At 32.8% G+C, this 20412-nt stretch overlaps 2 protein-coding genes across 2 annotated transcripts; one reads left to right on the forward strand and one right to left on the reverse strand.

The window, feature by feature from the left end:
* Nucleotides 1-2234: 2234 nt before the first annotated feature.
* On the forward strand, nt 2235-14676 carry LOC120271980 (protein DETOXIFICATION 45, chloroplastic). The gene is made up of 16 exons (XM_039278676.1): nt 2235-2544; nt 3390-3744; nt 4296-4438; nt 4679-4816; nt 4958-5121; nt 5358-5493; nt 6487-6583; nt 8089-8189; nt 10219-10382; nt 11491-11562; nt 11707-11823; nt 11903-11998; nt 12106-12227; nt 13835-13892; nt 14046-14115; nt 14443-14676. The coding sequence occupies exons 2-15, from the start codon at nt 3413-3415 to the stop codon at nt 14055-14057; spliced, it is 1752 nt and encodes a 583-aa protein (XP_039134610.1). The 5' UTR covers nt 2235-2544; nt 3390-3412; the 3' UTR covers nt 14058-14115; nt 14443-14676.
* A 1242-nt stretch (nt 14677-15918) lies between these two features.
* On the reverse strand, nt 15919-20177 carry LOC120271981 (metallocarboxypeptidase A-like protein MCYG_01475). The gene is made up of 11 exons (XM_039278677.1): nt 19813-20177; nt 19462-19519; nt 19254-19364; nt 18861-18998; nt 18185-18254; nt 18046-18101; nt 17619-17744; nt 16869-17008; nt 16712-16784; nt 16553-16627; nt 15919-16457 (listed from the first exon to the last, which is right to left on the reverse strand). The coding sequence occupies exons 1-11, from the start codon at nt 19938-19940 to the stop codon at nt 16152-16154; spliced, it is 1281 nt and encodes a 426-aa protein (XP_039134611.1). The 5' UTR covers nt 19941-20177; the 3' UTR covers nt 15919-16151.
* Nucleotides 20178-20412: the final 235 nt, after the last annotated feature.

Raw genomic sequence — 20412 nt, forward strand, 5'->3', positions numbered from 1 at the left:
TAAAGTTGGGTATTAATCATTTTGGTTTTTAATTTTAAAAAATTTATTTTAGTTCTTGAATTGTTTTTCACTATTTTTTGCAATTTGAACTCACATAAATGTCTTGTCATAAATTAGCTGTTGTGGTGTGCAAAAAGATAAAGATAAATAAATTTATATAATTTATGTATTAAAATAAATAATGTTGCTAACTTTAGGAGCCATTATCTTAACAAAAAATAGTTATCATATGTCCATCAAAATTGTAGGAGCATAGAAGAGTTATTAATATATTTTTTTCCTGTTTTTTTGCCTTTTGCAATAAATAAATAAATAATAATAATATACCCTCACACATATACCATAACTATCTTTTTACATGGAAATGAAAAGTCCTGACATTCTCTTTAAATGCGTTTGGATGGAAGTGATCATCCTCATCTAAAGAGGGATGTTTACTGATCCCAATGGAAACCCAAATATAGGGTATCCATTGAGCTAGCTTTATTACCTTTAAAAGAGGGGATTAAAAGTTTCCTCACCAAAGCATTAGCCATTACCCCTAATATTGGGGGTCATGGCCATTCCTAATCCAGCCAACCCTTTCTCCTTTTCCTCCCATCCCAAAAATTTCACCAACCGAAAAAAGAGACCGGATTCCTTACCGTGATTAACCCTCTTGTCGGAAGCGCCGGAATATTCATCATCGACTGGAATCTCCAGATCTGACCAATTTGAGAAGTTAGCCATTTTAGAAAGCTAAGGTTTCAAACATCATTGATGATATTTTTGCTTGGGTATAAACCTTGTTCCTTTTCAATTTTTCTCAGATTTGTTCTTGGTTTCATGTTGTTTCATCTTGTGGATTTCTGTTTGTTCTTGTTTGTTGAATTTGTTGTTCTAGTACATTGTCGTTGTGGTTTCTTTTCGTCATTGATGTTTTGATGGTTTTGGTTGGGTATTGTTGAATCTTTTGGTATTGGAAGGTGGGATTTTGGCTGCTTTATGTTTTTCTCTTATTTTTTTTTGTTTTTGTTTTTTTAATTTTTTTGAGAGTTGTATTGTTTATAGGCATTATTGTATTTTTAGATGAATGTGATGCAACAATTAAACAGGAGATTCTGATCTTGGGTGAAGATCACATTTGGAGAGTCCTTGTTTCCAAATTATCTTAGTTATACTAGATAGAAGGAGATGGAATCTCGTAGAACATGCAGTCAAATTGGTGATGTTTCTTATATTTTTCCTATCATGTACTATAATTACTGTTCCTAATTTTTTGGATATGCTACTTAATTGCAGAATAGTAATTGATTTTCATTGCAAAAAGTATTATTAAATATTTAATATAAAACTAATTTATTGCCTTAAAAAAATTAATGCCATTAAATCTTTTCTATTTATACAGCTATTTTTAAATATGTGTATAGATTTTTAACAAATAATCATAAATTTTATTTATTTTCATCTTTGTGACATCTGGTTTTGGGGCTTATGTATTTTTTCATTTTTCTTATATTTGTAAAATTTAATGCAATGTTACATTTGTATTCATTAAAATTTAAATATAAAATTATAACAATTTTTGAGGAAAATTATTTTTAAAAATATTAAATGATGTTTTTTTAATAAATGTCTGTAAATCACAAAGCCAGCAACTTTTGAGATGGATTCAAACCCTCAATTAAACTAACGAATTGAACTAACGTAAATTAAATACAGTTCTCCATAAAACAGTTAAATAATGATTTTATTTAACAAAATTTTGTTTCTTTATTTTTTTTTATACAAGCCTATAAAACCTGGTAATTACATATATCATCACTCTCTAGAATTTAAAATTAAAATAAAAACTAAGAATAGAGTTTGGTCACCAAAATCTAATTAAATAAATAAAAGAGAAAAAAATACTAAATAAATGTTTTTTTCAAATAATCCAACTAAATCAATTGTATTTCATCAAAAAGGTTCATAACCCATCATTGTCTTACAGTAAAAAAGTGATTTTATTAAATTTTTCTAGATGCAATGATAATAACGGACCTCTAATTATGACTAAAATCTCGCAGCTATTGTTTATATTGTTGCATTTGGAAAAATAATAATAATAATAATAATAATAATAATAATAATAACCAGCAATGAGCCAAAGTGGAGGAAACTCATGTAATGTAATTCCATGGTTTTGTGGGGTCATATATGCAAATACAAGTTTAGCAATAAAAGCATGGAGTGGTGATCACTTGGTTGAAGAATGGACACTGATTTGGTTCCGTTTGCGTCTACGGACGAGCATCGTTGTCATTAGCGCAGCTTCTCTCCTTCTTCATCTCTCTCTCTCTCTCTCTCTCTCTCTTGGTGGTTTCTCTCTCCCCGTTTCCTGCGCTTTGATTCGGTTCGGTTCGGTTTCGTTCGGTTTCTTGAAAGCCAAACCTTGCCCCATTCCCAGAGACGCACGGGAAAGTCATTGATTCGAATCTTATCCGGTTCGCTTTCTCGACCTTCGGTCTTCTTCCACTCTGCTTCTTGAACTGTGTTTTGGTTTCAAGAATTTCGTCGCCGGAGGTAATTTTTGTGTTTTTTCTTTAACCTTGTTTTCTTGTGTTTTAAATTTCTTGGATTTTCGGATAAGTTATTTGGGTTTGCCTGTCTTTTTATTGTTTTGAGTCTTGATTTGACATTTGAGGCTTGTTTTTCACTGTTGTAGATTGCTTTCGACTTTCGTTCTTGAAAGGAAATCTTGAAAGACGATCGATTTTGCTATAAAACCCCTTCTTTTAAGGTTTTATAAGAAAAAGAGAGAATTTTGGTGATTTTAGTGGTGTGATGGATTAGAGGGGCGTTTGATGCATTGTTTCTTGGAAAAAGAATGATATGTTTGAAAGGAATAGTGTTTTTAATAACTGCATAACTAGTAGTAATGATTACTTGGGGTGTGGTTTTGATGGTTTTTCTTCCTCTAGTAAAGATCAAGCAATCTGTTTTGAAGACCTTGGAATTTTGTTATTGTGCGATTTTTTATGGCGTTCCATTTGAAGAGATGCTGTTGTAGTCATTTGGGGTTGTGATTCTCAATTTAGATTATTAACCAGAGAAAGACAGGGAGAAAATTGTTTTTTGATTTGGTATAGTGTATGATGGCTTTATGTTAAGATGCAATAACAAAGATCTCTGAATATCTGTTAGTAAATGATTCGATAGAGTTTGTTTATTCAACTCCCGCTTTATAGGATCATATAGTTGATATTTTGTTGAGTGATGGAACTTGTTTGCTATTGCTTTGGGTCATATATTATCCATCATTTTTTGATATATGATCCTTGATTTTTTAGTCGAGTGCCTGATTTTGAAATTTTAACTGTTTGTTTTTAGTTTCCTGTCAATTGACATTTTACTTTATTTATGTCAAGTGGGCCAATTGAAATTCATCTTAATGAAGGCTGTTCAGCAAAATGGACTTTTCTCTGGTTTGGCTGCTGGTGGTTTTGATGGAGAAGCAAAAAATAAAAGGAAATATTTCCCTGTTTCTAGATGTTCAGTTAACATCAAGAGAAAGGATGTCAAGGGGGTTTCCTCAATCAACACCCTGAAGAGTTCTTGTTTAGGTAGTCACCATTCTGAGTTGTGCTCTTCTTCAGCTGCATGCAGAAAACGTGTTCTGACTGTGAACTGCAGTCAGTCCTGTTCAGATTATGATAAAGGTCCCTATAATGCCAATACCCAGAATGCTGATCATCTCTTTGGTAGCTTCAAGGATGGCATTCTGTAAGTTATATAACAATCATCTTTTTCTCATTTAGTTTTGGTTCTTGGTTTGCCATCATTAAGGTCTTGCAATATGTATTTTCAATATTCTAATTTGTGACTGCTCTTTAGTTGTATGATTTGTAGTTTGAAATTCCATCTGCTTACTGGACTTGTTTTGGCTTTGGTGCTTAGATTTTGTATTTGTGATGATGAAAAATGATGAAAATTTGCATTGCTCTTTTACCTACAAATAAATATCTGATGTCTATTTTCTTAGATAGTTGCTTTCAGCATATAATTCTTTTCTATTTTTGCTATTATTTTTCCAAGGTTTTGAATCAACATTTAATGTTGGAATTAGATGTCTTTGTAGGTGAGAAAAATTTTGTGGTCGAAGCACATAACTCATCCAATATCTATTTTCTTAGATCAGCTGCTTTTAGCATAATTTTTTGTTTAATATTTTCTATGATTATTCCAAGATTTTGAATCCATCTTTGGCATTTGGAATAACATGGCTACGTAGATGTGTCATCATTCTACAACTATAATGTGCTTTCTTTCTTTAGTAAGTTGTTCAGAAGTCCTCTCGACCGAGCAGATTCTGGAGATGTTAAAAGTGAGCTCGTACTTCTTGCGTTACCGGCTGTAGTCGGACAAGCTCTTGATCCACTGGCACAACTTTTGGAGACAGCATATATTGGTAGACTAGGTAACTCACTTGTCCTATGACTTCTTATTTTGTATTCTCTTAGTTCTCTTACCACTGAAATGCTTTATATCTTGGAGAAATCTATATAATTGAAGAATGACGTTGTGCTTTACTCTTATTGGCAACCAAATATTTCCTTCTGATTTTTATTTAAGTCGTTGTTGTTGTTGTTTTTCCCCCTTGTATGTGTGTGTGTGTCAAGAACCAGTTTTCAAATCCTATATCTGCTTTTGGCTATAGGTCCCTTGGAGTTGGCTTCTGCTGGGATTTCAATTTCAATTTTTAACATCATATCAAAGATCTTTAATGTTCCTCTTCTTAGCATCACAACGTCTTTTGTAGCAGAAGACATTGCAAAGAATCCTACTCGACAACATGGTATGGATAAGATAGTAGGCTTGCAACTCATACTTTTCATTTCTATAAGAGGACTTTAAAATTTTTCCATTTTACAATAAAAACCTCTTTGGTCAAATTGATGGGATTTTGTATATCTGGCATCCGATTAATCACTTCCAGTGGAAAATTATGAGCATGGAGAAACTTTAAATGAGGTAGGAGCGAGGATGCGATTACCATCTGTCTCCACAGCTTTACTTTTGGCTGCAGCCATTGGTACCATTGAAGCTTTAGCCTTATATTTTGGAGCTGGTATCTTTCTCAGCATGATGGGCATATCAACTGTAAGTCATAAATTAGACACTGGTGGGACTGAAATGTTCTTTTTGTTAACCAACATAAATTATTCTCAAGTCATGATTCCCAATATATCAATGTTCATCCGTTCCTACATGCCAATAGAAAATCCATATGCATCCCTGAAGCTGGCTGATATTTATTATGAGAGTTGATAATGTTTCATTTGTGCATTTAATTTTATGTTCTCGTAATTATTTGTTGACACGCTTTTTCTGAACAGATTTCGCCAATGAGATACGCAGCACAGCAATTTCTCTCTCTGAGAGCCTTGGGTGCTCCTGCAGTTGTTATTACTCTGGCTGTTCAAGGCGTTTTCCGTGGTTTTAAAGATACAAAGACACCTCTGCTGTGTATAGGCAAGTGTATCAGATAAATTCTTTACTTATTTTGGTTGAGTTAGATTTATATTGACCTAACAGTCATGCTCGCATAATTCCTTATTTTCTCTTATTCCATTGGAGTTAATTCTTGTATGATATGTATATGAAAATTTTGTTTTGGAATATGTCGATCATGCCACTTTGGCATTGTGTTCTTAGAATGCCTAATAACCAGACCAAGCTCTGTGATTATTATCACTCTATATTGCAAGAAAAAACTCCTGTATAGGCTTCTAGCTTACCAGGGTGTGTTTCATGCAAAATCTTTTCATGGTTTGGTTTTCTGTTTGTTTTCCTGAAATCATATTATTCATCAAAAAATATATACTCTTTTTTTTTTAAATAAAAACATAAGCTAAGTTTATCTGAGGAGTATTTAATTAGAAAAAACTAAGGCAAAATAAATTAGGACTTGCCAATAGAAAATCAAACTAAGCACTTTAAATATAAAATATGAAAATGGAAATTAAAACAAGCAAACCAAGTACAACTCTAGTGTTGTATGTTCTCTAGAGCATAATGGTAAAACACGGCCTTCTCAAAAGAGCAACCTTGATGATGTTATGTAGTTCCTATTGGTATGTATTAGTTGGAGATTTCATGGGATCAGATACTTCAGTAAAGGTATGTGTCATAGGTATTTTCTTATGGTTGTATGCAGTTAGGATATACAATCATCTTGATTTTGTAGTATGCTTTGGAGATACAATATAATGCTAAATGCTGGCATACTTCATGCTAGAACTTAGCATGATTCTATTTAATTCATTGCTCATTGGTACCTATTGTTGGAATTAAAAGAAATAGGAAAGAAAAAAATTTCATATTTGTATGGTGCAAACTGCAAAGTGTAACCTCCTTAAGTTTGTTGTTTTAGTTATCTTTTGGACTTTATTCTGAATGCTTAAATCAATCTTCTTGTTCGTTATATACTGTTTAAAAAAGTCATTAACATTATTCCTTATGCAGGGCTGGGCAATCTTTCTTCTGTCATTCTTCTTCCACTTCTTGTTTATAATTTTCGCTTGGGTATAATTGGAGCTGCTTTTGCTACCATTGCTTCTCAGTATGCCTTCTACTCACTTAACCTTTGTATGATTTCAAATTTGTGATTTCTGGTTACAGGGGAATTAAGTGAAATGCTTTGATAATATTGAAATGAAAAACTACTGGTTTTATCCCAACCTTTTGCCTGTATTTGGAGAGCTTATATGAAGATTTAAGTTTGATTTTCGACTTGAAGTAGAAAAGAATAAAAAGGAACAACAATTACGCAAGTGTGATTCATAGAAAGTGTTAGATTTTTTTCACTACTTGGCAGATGCTGCTTGGGGTCCTTTTAAGAATTCGCACATGATTAGGTTCCTAATAGTCTGTTACCTTAGTTTGTAGTAGAGGGTGCATTTTATCTGTGGAATTTATATATTTATTAGCTTGAGCTCAATATTATATTTGGAATGCTTAATTTTTTAAGCTGATAAGTCTGAAAAAGCCATCTTCCTAAGTTTTTTCCAGTAATAATCATATGTTTCCCAAGAGCTCTGTTATAAAATAATGGACATACTGGGCATGAAGTAAGACTTCTGCAATCCAAAGAGATCATATTTTCAAAGTATTTGGCTGCATCACTTGATTTGAGACATTCTTAGTTGTACTTCAGTTATGATATTGACTGTTTATTGAATACCTTAATAAAAAAATGTCTTTCTATAAACTTTGATCACTTTGTGAATCTGTTCAGCTCACATACAATGCCTAGTTTGCGTTACATCTATAAACTTATAGCACATGCATTTCAAATTTTCAATACATTGTTATCCCTAGCTAACTAATTTCAATATTTAGCTTTAGTTTTGACGGGCCTTCTGTATAACGATTTGTCGGGCTTTCTTGGTGTACATCAACATTTCATATTTTGGTTTTCCATGCTCTTTTATCCAATGCATATTTGTGTATCAACATGTAACATTGCACAACCAGTTTTGTTTTAGTTTGTTATTAACACTTAGACCGTATTAGCTTCTAGTGTAACAACTTCTAGTGTAAGCATGCGCTATGAATGTTATAAAGCCAGTTGCCCTCATATTTATGAAGGCGAGATGTTGTTGCCTACAATCAGTCGACAGTCAGATACATTATACCTAAGGTTATCTTAGTCACAAATTTTTAGCTTTGCACTCTGTGTGTGTGTGTAACGTTACATCTTAGGTATTTAACCAAATGAATGCAACAAACAAGTGGCAATAACTTGTGACAGTAACTAATCTCTTGTTTATTTTGTAATTTCTTATTGGTGATTTGTGTGTGTCCCCGCGTACGCGCTCACATGTGTGTAACATCACATCTTAGGTATTTAACCAAATAAATGCAACAAACCAGTGACAATAACATGTGACAGTGACTAATCTCTCATGTATTCTATATTTTCTTATTGGTGATAGGATATTGGTATAGTTATAGTCCTGTGATTATATGCATGCTTTGGTGAACTGTGTGTTTATTTTGCATTAAGCTTTCTTAAATGGTTGATTTGAATATTTTGTGATTGATCTCCTGAAATTAATGTTCTAGGTATATTACAACTCTTTCGCTTATGTGGTGTCTCAGTAAAAGAGCTGTTATTTTACCTCCCAAATTTGGTGATCTACAATTTGAGGGGTATATGAAATCAGGTAAGTCTTATTATTCACAAATTCTTTGACTGTTCAATATCAAAAGCACATTGGCATAAGTTTCAAACTTGTCTCGTGAATAATCATAGGTTCTTTTGCATGTGATACACAGACATTGAAGTTGAGCATTTGCCAATTGGATCTTTAATCTGTTTCTGAATGTAAAATGAATATCCTTTTGCTTTGGTTAAATTAAATTTAGTTAAATCAAGTCATATCTATTTTTTAACCCATAGAGTGTAAAGGGCTTTCATTTAAGGAAAATTTGCAATAATTCAGTAGCTGCCTATTGGGAACTGATATGGGTACTTCAACTGCTCTCATATGAAAAGATTGCAATGGATGCTTTGTGATTAGTTGAACCTTAAGCTGATAGCATTGAGATGCATGTGAACCGGGAGACATGGGCATGCATACCTAGTGTGCATTGTATTGAGATGCATGTGAACTGGGAGACGTGGGCATGTCATACCTAGTATGCATTGCATTGAGATGCATGTGAACTGCGAGACGTGGGCATTTCATACCCACTGTGCATTCAATACATTTGATCTTATTTTAAAATGTTTTTATTAGGTTAATATTCAGTTGAAAAGGACTTGTAGATTGTTATCGTTATAACATGATCTATGTGAATAGTAATTGTGTTGTCTTCACCATTGCAATTTAGTGAGACATAATTTATGATCTGCCTGTCTTAAGCTCTAGCTGTGCTAATTGTGCGCTGACCCATTTTCAAACATAAAGGAGGTGTTTTGTTGGGTTTGGAATAAATTGCAATAAATTGAGGGGTTTTTTTTTTTAAAGTTTTAATTTGGTTTGGAGGAAGAACTTGTATTCAAAGTTGGCCAAGCTTTGACTTAAGGAATACTAATTTAAATAAATAATAGTATATGATTTTTTAATATTTATAATTATTGTATTTTTATTTAATTAAATTTTTTAAGGGTAAAGGAGTGCTATTCCAAGTTATTCCAAAGGTGGTGTTTGGTTGGACAATTTAGAAATGGGTAGGTATAAATTAGTTCATCTCAGCTTATTCCCAAACCAAGCACCTCCAAAATAAATATGAAGACAATATCTATGCCAACAGAGTTTATGTTTGTCATGAAATTTGTGTTAAAAATTTGATGTTACCGTTTTATGTGAACTTAATGTTTAGGCTGAGCTTTCAGTAAAATATATTTAAATGTGCAGTACTTTTCATGGTATTTCATCTTCTTGACTAGCTTATGTGGAGCAGATGCTTTGGGGGGATTTTTCCAGACGAAAAGAGCTTAAGTTGGAGCTTATGTGGAGCATATGAGTTCCCAGAGTTGTTTATGGATTTTAAAGAGTTATAGTTAAACTTTAATTGCAGGACCAAACGCAAATCTCTGTTAAATGGAGCAATACTTTAATTGCTTAATATTTGATAAAGTTGAGTATGATAGGGATTTCAATAAAACAAAAATTATTGTTTATGCTAGTGTGTGTGTGTAAGTGAAATCAAAGTTCCATCTGTCCACTAAATTGGTGAAAATATTTAAAGTATAAAAGATTACTAGCATATCATTGAACTGTAGACATATGTCCAAAATAATTGCCAGGTTAAGTGATGGGCATTTTCTGTTCTCCCTCGGATCCCCTTTTTTTCCCTTTTTTTTTTAATGCATGTAAGCTCAATGATATTGCTGCCTTTGGTGTCTACGAAAAACTTGTACTTGTTATGCAAACTTCATCGTCCTTGTGCCATTGAAACTAAATTTAAGATGGTCATGTTCGTTGCTAATATTAGCAGAATTACATGATGAAGGCTTAGAGATGATAGCACGGTCTATTATACTGCCAAGGAAGCCTACGTATGTGCATTTGTTCTATTCATATACGTTTGCATGATAGCTTAATAATTTGTGCACTATTTCGTTATTGTAACTATCATTTCCTTATGAATATGAATTATCTGTTCTTACCCTATTTTTCCTTTTGGCAATTGCAAATATGGTTACCTTCTAGAAGAGCAAGTCTTGATTTGTTGTTTTGAGCTCAGGGGGTTATATGCTTGGAAGGACTCTTTCTATCTTATTGACCCTAACCTTTGGAACATCAATGGCTGCTCAACTTGGGCCATTGGCTATGGCTGCTCATCAAATATGTTTGCAAGTATGGTTAGCTGTATCCCTCCTTTCAGATGCATTGGCTGTTTCTGCTCAGGTATGCTATGTATTGCACTTCTATTCTATGTAAGCTTATATTTGTACACTTGTGTGCATCTTGGAAATAGTATATATCTATTTATATTTATGTTGAGAAATCTAGTCTATGCTACCACATTTGGGGTGTTTTTGGATGGAGGAATAAGTGATGTAATAAGAAGCTCCTCAAAACTTTGCGAAGCACCCATCAATACCTTATTCCTCTCTATGAGGAGTAAGGACCTTTTGTCCCAAATCCTGGAATTCACCTTCCCTTAATTTATATTTTTGACAGGGTTGGGTCATCTCTACAATTAGTCAATTACTCGAGAATTATCCCAACAAGTTTTCACACAACCCCACACTTTTACTGTCAACCAATTTCACAAGCGAATCAAAGCAATCACATACTTTAAAATGTAGTATAAAGCTAAGAAAACTGAATTAATTTCCTAAAGATTCACAATTAATAGATTGGAGATCTTGTCTATGCAAAGTTTGACCTCAAATAAGATAAGAATTACTTAAACTAGAATGTGTATGGGCTTCTAGATTTATCGATAAACTTAACTTATAATTGAATTCAAAATAACAAACCCACCACATCTTTCACATTTCTACACACCAAAAACTGAAATTATTAAGCTACTTCTAAGACCTAAATTCATGAAACAACATGATTCCATGTCAAATAATAATGCAGGGCTATACTCTGCATTAGCCTTAACTGATAGAACGGCTGAAATTACCACAATGATTGATCTGGCTTCTTGTTTCATTGCAACATAAACACTATTTTAGAACTACAGATCCATGTTAGATTGTGCTTCAAGTCAAAGTAAAGAGTTTAATTAGTTGTTTTTTTATCAATATACTAAAATTTTGCAAAGATGATACTTTTTAATGAATTAATTGTGTTGTCACTTTTAAGATATGAAAGTAATCATATATTTTCATCCCCTCTTGGTGATTGTGTGATTTCAATGATTTAGTGCTTTTAATTATATGTTTAGGTGTTGTCTTGTCTTCTCGTGTTCTATGTTGTCCTTCTGACATATCTTAACTTTTATGGTGGGATTTAATTTGTGATTTACATCATATCTGCTCATGATGCTGTGTCCTTTTAGGCACTTATTGCGAGCTCTATTGCAAGATTTGATTACGATAGAGTGAAAGAGATTACATACTATGTCTTAAAGGTAATAACGATCTATTTTTTTTTCTAAATGCAATTCAGTCTACATTTTTCTTACCATAAATGTCTCTCCAATCAATTTTCCTAATTCATTCTTACATCTATCAATTGTTCATTCTTTCTAATGCAAATGTATTTCCTTTTTCAGTTGGGAGTCTTTGCTGGTATAGCCCTGGCTATAGTCATTAGTGCTTCATATAGCAATATTGCGGAGTTATTCACCAAGGATGCAGAAGTGCTTCAGATTGTTAAAAGTGGTGTACTGGTATGCATTTTTATATTTGATTCTAAATCCCATGGATTGTTTTTCCAAGTTCCCTAATTTATGTTTTAATTTATTACAGTTTGTTTGCATCACTCAACCCATCAATTCTCTTGCCTTTATTTTTGATGGGCTACATTATGGTGTTTCTGATTTTTCTTATGCAGCATATTCTTCTGTAAGTTGCACTTCAGATTTTTTGTTATATCCCTTTTATATTCAATGAAATGAGATTTCACTTATCTCCTTTCTTTGGCTTTGGCTATAATGCTTTTTGCTCTATAGATGATGGTCGGAGTAATGTCTTCAATTTGTTTGCTTTATGCTCCTTCTTTCTTTGGTATTGCGGGAGTTTGGATGGGATTGACCCTTTTAATGGCTTTGCGCATGGTTGCAGGAATTATGAGGTATGCAATTAGCCTTTGACGTTCTAGAAGACTTTCTTTAGGTTTTTGCATTTTTAAATTTGTTCATTAATAAATATCAGTATTGCCTGCTTGTCTATCTTTATCTGGATGTATGCTCTAACAGTTGCTCATGATCTGGATGTGTATTCTCTAACAGTTGCTCTGGTGATTGTGTATGAATTAATCCTTCTTAGTGTTAAGCACAATAGATATGGTTGGTTCTTCACATGAGCTAATTGCTAAAATGTAATGCACTCATTCAGACTCCATATTTTAGGTATTCGTCTGGTTTCCTTTGGGACTAGTAGGAATGATGCTCCTTTCTTTCTCGGCAAGCTTGTAGTATTTAATTTTCATAAGCCTGCTCTGTGATGAAATGAACCACTGGGGCATCAGACATAAAGACATTGATCCCCAGTTCCTAATTGTTTGTAGGGTTGTATGTGTGAAATTTGAATTCCCTAGAAAGGCTTACTCTGCCCCATAAGTTTTCCCATTTTAGTTGATCTATGCCTAACATCCTGAATGTCTTTCTCTTATCTGATCACAGTTATAACTGTCACTAATTTATTACTGATTTCCTTAGTAAGCTACTTACAATTGATAGATTGACAATCAATTTTCTGGGGGATTCACCAATAATAATTGGTTTGCATTTTTTTTAGTTTAATGCAGAATTCGTCATCATCATCATCTTATGAACTGAGCATTGAATTAAAAATGCAGGCGTAATCTTATTGGTTTATCCTCAAAGTTCTTCAGGCTGGCAGCATTGCTGATGCGAGAAAGATCTGAAATAAAAATAAATAAATAAATAAAAAGATAAAAAAATTTAGAAAAGGAGTCAAGAAACATGGACTAAATAGAGGTTATTTGAATTTTTGCTTCACCTGCCTCAGCCAAACCTTTTGTATTATCTGTAGACAATCCAAGTCCCTGTTACTTTCAATCTACCCATCACTCCAAAAATTTTCTACACTAGTGTGCCACCCTCAATGCACTGCTCTGCCAAATGAGCCTCACAATCTTGGAGTTGCTTTTTTTCAATGCTGTTTAAAAAGATGTTACACGAAATTAATTTCTGTCTTATAATTTTCTATTTTATACTAAATATATACTAAACATAACATGTCTGAGCGCTTAGGCTTGTAATGATCTTCTGTTTTGTTCATCCTGCAATAATTCTATTATATTATTTGCCATTAATCTCTTAATTGGCTCCTATAATAGTCCCATGATAAGCAGAGTAATGTTCCCATTATGCTTCCTTTTATACTTGCTATAGGAATTAGAAACTACTGGAAAGTTTCTGTGGCCTCCCCTTTCTGTCACTAGTTCATGTTCATATTTTTTCTAGATTGGGTTAACTTGTTACATGTAACATGTGCCCTGATCGGCATTTTCCTTTTTATCTAAGTTAGTTATATAACATTTGTTTTATTAATGGTAATAAAATCATTTCCACTTAATCACATTCTTATGCATTGTTACCACCTGGAACCAGAGATGCAATTATTCTTTTATCCCGAGCATATACTAAGTTTGGCGTGTTGCTTGTATATGCAATTTAGTGGTATATGCAAATGAACAAAAATGTATTCTTGCAGATTATGCTGGAAAGGAGGCCCGTGGTGGTTTCTGCAGTCGGCCACTGAGGTCTCCAAGGTTGGTAAAAATTTTATTGATAATTACTTCTTGTTTACCTATTTTCTCTGATTTCTAGATATAGATGGCCTTGCTATTCATATTCATATTTGCATGCAGATAGTCCTTGTGAATTTTGTCGTTTTTACTGCTGTAACATACTCTTCGTTCCAGGTTACCAGTTGAAACAGATTAATTGGACAAGTACAAGTACATATCACTTGGACTAAGACGTCTCATATGGGTATGGAAACTATTATTGCAAACTATCAGTTCATTGTTAAAATTAGCTAATTCAAAATTCTATATGTGGTTCTGATGTTGTTATAAATATATGTTAGGAATGTTATGCAAGCATATTAAGTTCTGTTAGGAAGTGACATGCTCCATGTTATCTTTTATTTGGGAAAGTCATAAAAAAACATCATATACAACCAATTTATTCTATCCCCAACATAATAATTGCACAACAATAATTCTCTGGTGAAAATGAATATGTTGTGTGATTCTAGTTAGTTATCTTCTGTGTAGAAATGCAACTACTAATCTACCGCGTTACTGTTAATATCAGATGTGCCTGAGACGGAAACATCCCGGAGAACTTCTTCGGCTTCTCAGATCTCCTGGCGAGCTTTTGTAATGTGAGTCATTTGATTTGCATGATTGCTAAATTATCCGATATTTAACCAGTAGTTCTGAAGTCCTGGGCCATTTCAGTTCACTTTTGTAGCTGTGTTATTTAAGAAGTTGATGTACAAACTTTAGAGTAGCTTAATGATTAAATGACGCCATTTTGATTAGATAACTAATGTTGTGTTAATTATATATATATATATATATATTTTGGGAGAAAACAAATGACAGGATTAAAGAAATGTGATGGTATAAATAAATGCTGGTCGGACAATTTTCAGAGATTTTGAAAGCCAATGGTTCTAAAAAGTTTAGCTAAATTGGATACTGAGGTTGGGGATTGGTTTTGATTTCTCGAAGTGTGAAAATTATTTATAATTGATCTGGCTTTAATTTAATAAAAACTAAAGGAATTATTAATGTAGTATTGACAAATGGATACTGGTATTTATTTATTTGTTATGATCAGCTTTTTTTTTTGGAGGGTTTTGGCTTTTAAAATTTGTTTTGGGAAAAATTTTATGTCAAGCCAATTGGATCTTGTTTTAATTAATATTAATCATAAAAGTATGTTAAAATTAAATTATTGTTTGGTAATATATTGTATCGATAATTGTATGTATTCATTAACTTATTTTTAAAAAAATCTGGTTAGAAAAAGCTTTATGAAATAGCTTAGTTATTATTTTTAAAAAAATATTTATTTCAGTTGCTTTTTGGGTGCTGTGACAAATTTAAGGTTATTATTTTATAAGATGAACATTTTTGAAAATAATTCCCTCAGTCATTTTTTACTTATCCATTTTAATTTATTTATATCAATTAATTGGTAATCTAAAATTTATAAAATGTACAATTGATATGATTTATTGAAATTTATTGAAAAACGTATAGTACATTAAATATAAAAAGATAAATTTAAATAATTAATATTTTAATGCTTTATAAATTTATTAATGGATAAATAAAAAAGACTAGAAAAAAGTTCTCAAATTGAAACAAATAAAAAAAACATGGATTAAAAAAATGATTGAAGTTAATTATCAATTTAAATTATATAAAATCTAAATTTACCCTTATTTAATATATACTTTAAAATATGTATAATTAAATATAATTTATTAAAAATTATAAAAATATATTAAATATAAAAAACAAGTTTAAAAAATAATATTTAATACTTCACAATTTTTTTAAATAAATAATGAAAAAATAAAAAAAAGTTTCAAATAAAATAAATAAAAAGGATTGGAAGGAATATTTGTATAGATGCTTTTTTTTCATAAATGCTTATTGCATGAGTTAAAACATTTAAAAATAAAAATAAAAACCAATCCAATCCGGTCCTAAACCCAAATAAAACAGTTAATGCTGCAGAACTTGATTGCAGTTAAACAGAAAAATAAATATATCAGATCAGTTATCACCAGTGCAATTAAACAAAAAATAGTTCGCAGGGCGTGACCAATCACAAAACCCACATGACAAAAATCAGACCTATGTACCATTTCCAACAAGAACAAATGGAGTGTCTAACAAAGTGCCTATACACCTCTTCCTAATTTTCAATCAACTAACATCAATAAATAATAATGATATCTAAATTATATTTAAAAAAAAATAAATAAGAAATAAGAAATAAGTAACTTAGATGGGGATGCTTGACATTGATGGCCTGCATTTGCTCTTTGATATCCTGGAACAGAACATGAACATTATCAAAACAGATGATAACATAAAAAGCCGGAAATAAGTCCTCAGCTCTTGCATTCCCAGGTCTAGTCCCTCAAGCTTCCCTCCTTTACTACTACCTTCTGTTCTATCCACTGCATTAGCATCTATGGACACCCACTTGCTTAGATCATTAAAGGTGGCCTGACGGGCTAGATCCAGCCAGCCCGGGCCGGTTTGGAAAAGCATTAGGAATGCCGCACACCAGTTTTCAATTACTCTCTGAATGACAGCAAGAAAATGCAGATTAGCTAGCTAGTCGTAATGAAATTCTAGTAAATGCAACCTTTGTGACTTTGTTTTCTAAGACTACGTACATTGAAGGTGGCTTCATCAACTGGGTTGAACATTTTGAAGCAGTCTTTGGAAGACGCGGAGGAATCTCCATAAATCTGCTTGACAAACAAGGAGGAACTTTATTTTTTGGATGATTGGAACATCATCAATAGCAATTGCAGTTTAGTTGTTGAACTTACCTCGAAAGTAAATGCCATTGGTACTTTTACAATGTCATGCATGTAATCTGTGGAAGTCCCATGTGCAAGATAGCTGAAATTAAACATTTGTGACTCTGGTTATTCTTTTAGAAACAATTAGTCTTGCATAGGTGACATCAGTTTTAACGGTACAAACCCAACTAAACCTCCGCCAGACCCAACTAAGCACCTATTTTGACAGTGATGATAGTTCAGGTCGTCCAACAATGATCTCATTAAACGTGATATAAGTCCATCAGGTGTTACATTCTTGTGATCATATGGCATGAAGAGAGCCTGGAACACCACCGATTTAAGATTCTCAGTAGAAGTAACAAATAAAATAAACATGACATCAGATTGCCCTTTTATTGCATATAGGTTGATGTTCAGGCAACTAATCAAAATAGGCAACAATAGACTTGTATAACAATGTCTTAGCTTCTTGTATATGTCATTAACATAAAAAATAAAAAGTTCACAGACTTTGAATAAATATACTGATTTAGTTCAATGAATGTAAGTAACACCTGTTTACGATGACAGGACAGCAATGAAATGGAATCGTTCGTAATGTAGAATAAGCAAATAAAGATACATCAATGTATACTAAATAACATATGCTTTCCAAACTCACCAAACCTATCAATGAGATCCAGGTGAGTAGGCCAATATTACCAACTATGAAACTTTACATGTAACTGCTATACAGAACCACATGCATAAGGCATAAGATGATAGCCATGGCTTCAAGTTCAGTTGTCAATACGCTACAATTTAGTGGATGCCAAGGGAGACAGAGTGACGGTAGATCAAAAGCATTATACTATACTGATGAAAAAAAAGGTAATTAATTGTGTAATGTAGAATACCAAATTAGAGAAGCACCAAGAAGAAAATGGCCTACCTCCATCCCTGAGTGAACATTCACCCATACATGTGGATCAAATGATTGGGAGAGCTTCCGCATTATTTGTGTCTCTGGCTCACTGAAAGGACCAGTCCCAGGATTTTCCTCATAAGGATCATAATCCTTAAGAAAAAAAAAATTATAGTTCATTGCCTGTTAATAATTACATCCCAAATTCATCCTCTGCCATTCAGTAGACTATAACCTCTTGCATAAATTTGATAAATATATTCTGAATCACAACTTGATTCAAAGAAATATTGAAAAAGAAAAACCTCAGAATTATATGCATATGTCATGCTTGATGCATGCACATGGTCAATGATGTCCAAATGTTATATACAAAAATAAAGCCCTTGGTCACATGTTGCACAGAAATCTATCAATATAAAACAAATTCTTAAAGAATATATAGAAAACTGACCTTTTCTTTCTTTCCCCAGTCTACACTCCAATTTCTATTCAGATCAACTCCCCTACCTGCTGACATATCAAACTGATAAGTTCACATCATAGGTTATAATGTTAGAGAACCTTAAAAAGTCAAAATGTATCATACTGACCATTTCTTCTTTCACAGTATTCTCCTGCTTCCACAAGTTTGCAGCCATTCAGATTTTCCATTGGCACCACCTAGAAAGTGAAAACTATATCATTCCCAGTATATTGCTTTCTTTCTGATACGTTACTCCAAAATCAAGCGGTGCATGGCATAAATGAAAATGTGTAAAAATAGCCCAATAGAAGGCATGAATATTTAGTAAGGAAATATGTACTTGTTAATGACTACTGAGATGAGAAAATACAATTTGAAAGACATGCAAAAACCTAGATATATGGATAAGTAGAAAATAAGGGAAGAGTGATCAAAAAGAGGAAACAGGGACGCCAATCAGGTTTTGTCTTGGCCATGTTGACTGGCAGCAGGTCAGCAATCATAATCCTTTAATTAAACCTGGAAAAAGTATGGGATCACAAGAAGATACTATGGGAAGGCACATCTGGAAGATCTATTGTGTTAACTAGGTGGTTAGATGGCTGGTCATCAGCAGATAATAAGCAAACTATAACCTCAAACAAACCCTAACTTAAGACTTCAAAATCCTTACCATTGACTTCTAGTAGGAGAACAAAACTGCAACAGAAATAACCATGAACATTGCAAAGAAAAATGCATGCTAATAAGTAATAAATTACATGTTAAATAGCACACCAAAAACCCCTTGGTATCCTGTTTACCTTTATTACAAGATTATCAAGGAAACTGTTTAACAAGTTTAGGTCTGAGCCTGGCATTGTACGTTCCCCAGTTAATATAGAAATCAGGCGAAGAGCAACTTCAGATGTAATAAGCTCTCTGCCATGCTGCCCAAAGGTCTGGAATACAAGTAATGTTTCTGTCAAAAATATGAGCCATCAAAATGTGAACCAATCCACATTGAAATAACATAAATGTGTCACGCATACATTGAACAAACAAAGAACTAAAGGAAGAAAAGCTGTTTCAACCCTTGAACATAATATGCTTCTTTAACTAAAAAAGGAGAAATTTAAAGAAAATATTTTTTTCAATGAGAATTAATCTATCCAGATCAAACCAAATTAGTAATGAATTAGTAATTACACACTCACAAGAAGGATCCGAAACTTAAAGTTGCCATTTTTCGGTATCTTGCCACTATTGTATGTCACTACTACTATATCAGCAGCATAGCCCTTATCTTCTGCCCTTATCCGATCTACCTGTTCAATGTCACACCAATTCCAAACAGTATGATCAACCAACAACAAGGAAAAAGATAAGCACAAGTAAGAGATTGAGCTGAGCCACATTACTCACAGTTAATTTTTCTGGATGACGACTAACCAAGGCTTTGACATCTTTCAGCAAAGAATCACTACAACATTTGGAAATCATAACAAAGGATCAACTCATCAAGCTTTACAGCCAATTAAATCCATTTCCTTCAATATGGTTGTCACACATTCCAAATTTAAGGAAAAAAAAATTGCTAATTTTTGGCTGATTTATCATTTATGAAATTCCATGGTTGAATTATTAGGACAAAAAAATAAAAATAAATAAAAAAACTAGCCTGAAAAACTCAAATTCAAAGGCGGAATGAACAATAACACCAAAGAAATCCAAAGTTCCTCCAAATTACACAGATGGATCTAGAACGAGATATACCAGGAATGGTAGAGATGGCGCGGGATCGGGGTGAGAGAAAGGTCGGAAGTGTTGACGCCATTGACGAAGCACAGGAGGCGCAGGAGGCCAAGCAGATACAAGATTGGCGAGAGAGGAATGGATCCCATCTGTCACCTCCGCTCAATCAATCACCAAACACCATCTCTATCGTAGTGAAGAGAAGAAGAGCAGCAAATTGGGAATTGGGAATTGGGAATTGAATGGAAATTAGGGCAAATTGATGAAGGTGGATCAGTGCCGCCTAAAACCGTTGAGATCCATCCAGCGGTGAAATTTGGAAGTCTTTGGGTTTTTTTCCTGGCTGGCATCAGCAGCTATGCAGCCCTATCCCACCGTCTATTCAATCCTATTCTATTCTATTCTATTCTATTGTATGATAATTATCACAACACTATTCTTATTTTTGGGCATCCAATCATACCTGATATCTCTATTGAATGTATTATTTTATTTGATTTTTTTTTTTTCTTGGATCCTCGGAATATATATATATATATATATTGATTACAATAATAATTAAGTAGCTACTGTGCTAATTAAGATTTAATATAGTTCATTAATTTTAATTTTGCATAATGT

This window comes from Dioscorea cayenensis, chromosome 11 (assembly GCF_009730915.1).
Source record: "Dioscorea cayenensis subsp. rotundata cultivar TDr96_F1 chromosome 11, TDr96_F1_v2_PseudoChromosome.rev07_lg8_w22 25.fasta, whole genome shotgun sequence".
NCBI lineage: Eukaryota > Viridiplantae > Streptophyta > Magnoliopsida > Dioscoreales > Dioscoreaceae > Dioscorea > Dioscorea cayenensis.

Coding starts and splice junctions, on each gene's coding strand:
- LOC120271980 (XM_039278676.1), top strand. CDS start 3,413: ATGAAGGCTGTTCAGCAAAATGGACTTTTCTCTGGTTTGGCTGCTGGT. Junction 3,745..4,295: donor AGCTTCAAGGATGGCATTCT/GTAAGTTATATA, acceptor TTCTTTCTTTAG/TAAGTTGTTCAGAAGTCCTC. Junction 10,383..11,490: donor CATTGGCTGTTTCTGCTCAG/GTATGCTATGTA, acceptor GTGTCCTTTTAG/GCACTTATTGCGAGCTCTAT.
- LOC120271981 (XM_039278677.1), bottom strand. CDS start 19,940: ATGGGATCCATTCCTCTCTCGCCAATCTTGTATCTGCTTGGCCTCCTG. Junction 17,745..18,045: donor ACTGGGGAAAGAAAGAAAAG/GTCAGTTTTCTA, acceptor TTTTTTCTTAAG/GATTATGATCCTTATGAGGA. Junction 16,785..16,868: donor TCTGGCGGAGGTTTAGTTGG/GTTTGTACCGTT, acceptor GTTTAATTTCAG/CTATCTTGCACATGGGACTT.